This window comes from Morus notabilis, unplaced genomic scaffold, assembly GCF_000414095.1.
Source record: "Morus notabilis unplaced genomic scaffold, ASM41409v2 Scaffold351, whole genome shotgun sequence".
NCBI classification, from domain to species: Eukaryota; Viridiplantae; Streptophyta; class Magnoliopsida; order Rosales; family Moraceae; genus Morus; species Morus notabilis.
The window spans coordinates 271,590-278,705 of NW_010366040.1; the positions used below are offsets into that span (position 1 = coordinate 271,590).

The following is a 7,116-nucleotide window of genomic DNA, read 5'->3' on the forward strand; positions in this document are numbered from 1 at the left end:
TATAGGGTGGGTTTGGTATTGCTTTTAGGAGAGAAAAAGCACTTATCCGGGAATTTTTCTTTGTTCCTCTCCTCTCCTCGTCGTTCGAAGCAGGTTCCCTCACTCCGTTCACCAGCCTCTCTCTCCTTTTACCAGGTCGTAACTTGCTTTATTAGTAGAATCTGTAAAAGAGTCTGTATTTAGCATAACTCTCCCATTTTTTATCACCCATTCTTATTATGCTACTAAAAAGAATAGTCCCCAGTAGAGGACAATGTGTTTTTGTTATCTCATTATTACTGTTCCACTAAAATAGCATAGTCCCAGTGGAGGACCATTTTTTTTACTCATGCTACTAAAAAACACATAGTACCCAGCAAAGGACCATGTTTTTTTGTTTCTCATTCTTACTACGTATTGTCCCTAGTGGAGGACCATGTTTTTTCGTTACTCTACAGACGGCAATGAAATCAAGAAATCAATGGTTTAAGAACAGAACGAAATGAAATCAATGGTTTAAGAAATCAATGGTTTAAGAAATCAAGAATGAGGCCACGAGAGTCTTGGACGGCAATGAAATCAAGAACAGAACCAAACACAACTTTTGGTAGCAAAAAATGCCTTTTTATCACCAAAATAAGAATTTGGTAGCAGAATCATGTTTTCTGCTAACAAAATTTGGTAGCAAAAAATTATGTTTTTTGGTAGCAAAAACTTGATTTTTTGCTACTAAAATTTGGTAGCAACAAATTATGCTTTTGGTAGCAAAAACTTAATTTTTCGCTACCAAATTTTGGTAGCAGAAAACATGATTCTGCTACCAAATTCTTGGTAGCAAATGTTATATGTTTTGCTACCAAAAATAATTTGGTAGCAAATACCTCGGGCGGGAAAAAAATTTGCTTCCCGCCAACTTTTTGTTACCAAAACATTTTGGTAGCAAAAAAGTCATATTTTGCTACCAAATTTTTAGTAGCAGAATCTTATGTTTTTATTACTAAATATTATTTTGGTAGCAAAAAGCTCTTGACGGGAACCAAAATTCTTTTCCCGCCATGTTATTTGTTACCAAATTATATTTGGTAGCGGATTGTGTTATTTTTGCTATCAAATTTGATAACTAAAGCCTTGATACTTTCAGCTACCAAAATTTGGTAGCAAAAAGTGTATTTTCTGCCACCAAAAATGTTTTGGTAGCAAAGGGTTGGACTCTTAAAGTCACTATTCTTGTAGTGCATTCTAATACCATATACCAATTTCTTATGTTGAGGTCGGAAGTGCTTTAGTGAATAGATTAGCCATATTGTCGCATGAGCGAATTTTTGGAACGTCAATATTACCATTCTTTTGTCGCTGATGTGTGAAGCAGAACTTCGGCGAAATATGCTTGGTTCTATCACCTGTGATATATCCTCTTTTTATTTGAGCAAGACATTCTCGACTCGCTCCATCTAATGTAAGTAATTCAGCATGATTTAATGAAGCAGTAAAAATGTTTTATTTTCTAGAGCACTGTGACGTTGTTGTGTCACCACTCGTGAAAATATAACATGACTGCGATCAAACTTTATGTGGATCAAACATAATGTATTTAAAATATCGGGTAAACACGTTAAATAACGTCCAATATGTACACATAATAAATCACAATTCTATTGCATCGAAAACATTTAAATCATACCATGTTTTATTTTACTTTAGCATCCCGAGCCTCATCGCGATCACCAGTGTTAGGTCCGTTTTTATCCTGGTGTCACAAGTGGTGTTACAACACTTTACTGTAACACTTTTTGTGACAGAAAATCTAAAATTAAACCAGCAAAATAGTAAAGCAGGAAACTAATGCAGAAACGTAAAGGACACCAAAAAAATGATGTCGCAGTTCAGTGCGCACACCTACTCTGCGGGGCTACGCCCAGACATTGATCAATCCACTAAGTTTAAAAGATTACAAAGGACCGAACGGTCTTACACACTCAACGACTCCCTCCTTGACGATGTCCCCGTTGCCTAGAATCTCCTTAGAAATCTTGATCAGCGAGCACCACTCGACTTGACAGTTTCCTCCCGAAACCAAAGAAATCTTCTCCCGAAGAACCAACTCGAAAGTGTTCTAACAATTTGTCGCAACATATCAAGCGACACTTAACATTACAATCTCATTCTCACATGAACACACACAACTTTTCTTTTTTCAGCACACAGTCTGCATAATACTTTCAGCACATTGTCCATCTCCTTTTTCTGCCGTTCAACCTCTAATACAAAAAAGCTCCCAGCTATTAATCCCACAAAGTCAACTCTTGATTTTGAGCAAGCAAATCCTCTTATTTTCAGCCCTTAAGCATGACAGCTAAATTTTCCTTAAGTGGCTCACCAATTTACAGTGCCTACCAAAACTTACCACCAATTTGCCAAAAATAATTTTCAAACAATTTGCCAAAAAATAAGCCAATCACAAATTACACTAACAATCTCACCCTTTGGCTATTTTTGGCAAAACTAACATAAAAAATCTATTACAAGATAGAAGATAAAAAAAAAAAAAAAACAACTAAGGGGGTATTAATAGTTCTCCTCCTTTTTGACAAATACAGCCAAAGTTAAAAGGAATACTAATAAAATAACCTTTTAGAAGCTGTTGCTCCCCCTGAGTCTTCTACGAGTCTTACTCCCCCTGAATGTAACACTCTCTTAAACTTGATATTATCACCTGTCAAATGCTTGGACCAGCCACCATTACTACACACACAACCATTAGTACATGCTTCTAAAGAAGTATAAGTCCTATGACACCTTAAATCAGATTTCCTTACCCAAACACGTCTAGGAAATTTGTTTTGCACATCAATCCTTGCTTTAGGTGTCCTTCTTGAGTTTGCGGAATTTGGTGGATTCATGAGCATACCTCTCTTCAAAGCATTCAAATACTTATAGCATCTTGGTCTTATATGGCCAGCTAAACCGCAGTAATGACATATGGGAACAAATCTTTTACGTCGAGGAGGTGAAATAATAACCTTCTTATTGAGGGTTGTCCGAGGTTCAGAAGCATGTGTCTCCTTCACAAATACTGTCTTGGACGTTGAACATTCAACGGTGTAGCCAAGTCCATGACGATCACAACTTGCTTTTCCTATAGAGAGAATATGATCCAATTTGGTGGTGCCGGAATTCATCATCTTCAAATTTTTCTGAGTGCTCTCTAGTTCAGCTCTTGTGTCCTGCAACTTTTTCTCATTTTTAGTAGCTTGAAATTCATTGTTAACGGCAACCCTCTTAAGCACATCATTCTCTTTAACAAGCTCACCAACTTGCTCTCGTAGAGACTTATTCATTTCACACACTTTAATCCATTTGCTGAACATGGTCTTATAGGATTCTTGTGTGGCATCAATAGTCAACTCCTCACCATCACTGTCACTTTCAGAATCTGAAAAATCTCCTCCGTTTTCACTGTTCACAGAATCTGTTACAGGCAGTGTTGCAACACTGTCTGCGACACTTTTTGTAACACTGTCTACAAAAACACTTTGATCAGTATAAACATTGAAAGCAACATAGTTGCTCACATGGTCTTCATCCTCCGGACTGCCTTCAGAGTCTTCATCACTCCATGTAGCATTAAACGACTTCTTCTTCTTCTTGAGGGTGTTGGCACACTCGGATTGAATGTGGCCATATCCGTCGCATTCCCGGCATTGAATACCCCTGTTTTTGGTCTTCATCTCTATGTTATTTGCTGCAGCTTTATTCTTCTGAAAGTTGCTGGAATTGCCATTTCTTGAATTCTCATTCTTCCTATTGACCTTCTTCATCACCTTGTTGAATTTCTTCGACAACTTTGTTATGGACTGGGCCAAGTCTTCTTCATCATCATAATCAACTTTGGCTTGTAATGTAATACTTTTCTCCTTCTTTCCTTCCTTGTTTTCATCCAAATTCATCTCAAAAGTGCGCAAAGAACCCATTAGCTCATCAAGTTTCATTGTTTGGATATCTTTGGCTTCCTCAATAGCTGTCACCTTATAAGCAAACCTCCGTGGAAGAGACCTCAAGACCTTCCTCACAAGCTTCTCCTCTGATATTTTCTCTCCAAGGGCAAATGCCTCATTAGCAATATCACACAATTTTGAATTGAAATCAAAAATTGTTTCATCTTCAAGCATGCGTAAGTTTTCAAACCTAGTAGTAAGAATTTGAAGCTTTGATAGTCTCACGGCTGTCGTGCCCTCATGCGCCATTTGCAGAATTTCCCAAGCCTCCTTAGCCATCTCACATGTAGAAATGAGCTTGAATTGATTGGCATCCACTTCATTGAAGATGGCATTAAGAGCTCTTGAATTGCTATTCGCCAATCGATCTTCTTCAGTAGACCATTTCTCTTCGGGTTTCATAGCTTCTTCTCCAGCATCATTTTTAGTAACGGGGTGCGTCCAACCAATCAACACAGCACGCCACGCTTTCTCATCAAGTGCTTTGATGAACGCCTTCATACGAACTTTCCAATAAGAGTCATTGCAGCCATCGAGGAGAGGAGGATGTGAAACTGAACCACCTTCTCTCAAAAAATCCATCCCTGCTATAACAAACCAACTCCCAAAATCTCACAGGCAAGGGTAATAGTTCCTTTTTGTTTGACTATGTTAGGTTCGTTTTTATCCTAGTGTCACAAGTGGTGTTGCAACACTTTACTGTAACACTTTTTGTGACAGAAAATCTAAAATTAAACCAGCAAAACAGTAAAGCAAGAAACTAATGCAGAAACGTAAAGGACACCAAAAAAATGATATCGCAGTTTAGTGCGCACACCTACTCTGCGGTGCCACGCCCAGACATTGATCAATCCACTAAGTTTAAAAGATTATAAAGGACCGAACGGTGTTACACACTCAACGACTCCCTCCTTGACGATGTCGCCGTTGCCTAGAATCTTCTTAGAAAACTTGATCAGCGAGCACCACTCGACTTGACGGTTTCCTCCTGAAACCAAAGAAATCTTCTCCCGAAGAACCAACTCGAAAGTGTTCTAACAATTTGTCGCAACATATCAAGCGACACTTAACATTACAATCTCATTCTCACATGAACACACACAACTTTTCTGTTTTCAGCACACAGTCTGCATAATACTTTCAGCACATTGTCCATCTCCTTTTTCTGCCGTTCAACCTCTAATAGAAAAAAGCTCCCAGCTATTAATCCCACAAAGTCAACTCTTGATTTTGAGCAAGCAAATCCTCTTATTTTCAGCCCTTAAGCATGACAGCCAAATTTTCCTTAAGTGGCTCACCAATTTACAGTGCCTACCAAAACTTACCACCAATTTGCCAAAAATAATTTTCAAACAATTTGCCAAAAATAAGGCAATCACAAATTACACTAACAACCAGTGAGATAAAAACTAAATATAACATATTACATAAGTTAGTAACAGAGTAACCTAACTTTATAAACTAATAATTCTGTTGAGATTATAACCTTCCAGAATATGTAAAATATCTAGTAAAAAAATATTACGTTAGAATATATATATATATATATATATCCAATCCATAGAATATGAAAAATAACTTTTCAATTTTTTAGTAGAATAAATGATGAATTTAAAATCGATGGTAGAAATAAAATCATATTATCTTGTTGATGCTATCACTGAAAAATTCCCTTTGATTTAGTTCAAACCTTTTAAGGGTGTCCAACTACAAATTTTTTTAATGTTTAGATTTCCCAAATATTTAAATAACCGTTAAATTTAGTCATGAACCCCGATTTGGACAAGGCTCGTTTTTAAAGATCCAGATCTTTGTTTATGATAACATTGAGCACACAAACGCTTGCAGATAGGACTGACATCTGGCATATTTTTTGCCTTTATTTTCTGCTAATTAGAGAGACTGTGTGGGACTGTAAGTGGAAGAGAGATAAACATTAGGGTTTATCACTAATTGTTGATAATTTGGAATTGTCTAAATGGTGGAACCCGAATTTAGAGTTAATTAGTTACTTGACGAGCACTAAAAAGTAATGTTACAACAGAATCATGATGTTTTGTAATACATTTATTTATTTAACGCTATTAACAAAATTATCCCTTCACCACTCTCAAAAAGAAAAATTATCCCTTCATATTTGCATAGCTTTATCTCCGTTTATATTGACTTATCAGTAGTCAATTGTTTTTATTTTGTCACGCGTTTTCTCATGTCGACCATATTTATTTTTGAAATTTCTTTTCACGCACCGAACTGGCTTGTCCGGTACTCTTGGGCAACTTGGCACGTGCTAATTTATCACCATTAACAAGAAATTAAATCAATTTAACTAAAACGTTGAAGTCTTTTTAGGAAAAAAAAAGTTCATTTCATTAAAAAAATATTACATTCTCTAGTGGCAAGTAAGCTTCATTTCATTAAAAAAAATATTATATACTCAAACTAGTCGCAAGTGAGCACCACTTACAATATAATTTTTATCGCGAACATTGACTAGATCCACCAGTAAAGATAGATGAGGCACATGGGCGAAACACAAGTGCCGAGACTCAATGAGGAAAGACCCGCTCGGCACATAAATATTGAGCGCGACCAAGACTCGTTAGACAAAACCACAACAGTCGATGGATTAATCCAGTCGACCGAGACCAAACCCCAAATAATAGGGACACGAGCGACACAACAGAATCAAATCTAGTCCGATACCATCATCCATGCCATTGATAAATATATGGGACACATTGATAAGCTCGGAAGGCGGGAAACCACCTCCGTCATTACAGAACTAACACAATAGCAAAACAACATAAACAAATACCAACAAGCTGGAAGTATGAACGCAATTATTATTAAATAATAAAAACAACAAAAAGCATAATTAGCCATAGCCAACAAGTAGGACTCAATAGCAACAAATCAGCCATCGCGTCATAGAGTAGGCAATCGAATCTCTGAAGAGCTGCCACAAAAGCGCCGAGAGTTCGGTGACCTGCCAGAGGCGGTGTTAAGACTCTGGCGTAAGAAGAAAACCAAAGAGAGAAACCTTAATCTCCTCTACGAACAAGAGAGAGAGAGAGAGAAAAAAAAATTTGTTTTAACTACAACTTTGAAGTCTTGAACCAATAGTTTTGTAAGTTCTAGA

General features: G+C 37.0%; 1 protein-coding gene across 1 annotated transcript; it reads right to left on the bottom strand.

Moving 5' to 3' along the window:
• Positions 1 to 2,594: 2,594 nt before the first annotated feature.
• On the bottom strand, positions 2,595 to 4,556 carry LOC112093781. Its single transcript, XM_024172923.1, has one exon. It carries the CDS (start codon positions 4,554 to 4,556, stop codon positions 2,595 to 2,597), a length of 1,962 nt encoding a protein of 653 aa, XP_024028691.1.
• Positions 4,557 to 7,116: the final 2,560 nt, after the last annotated feature.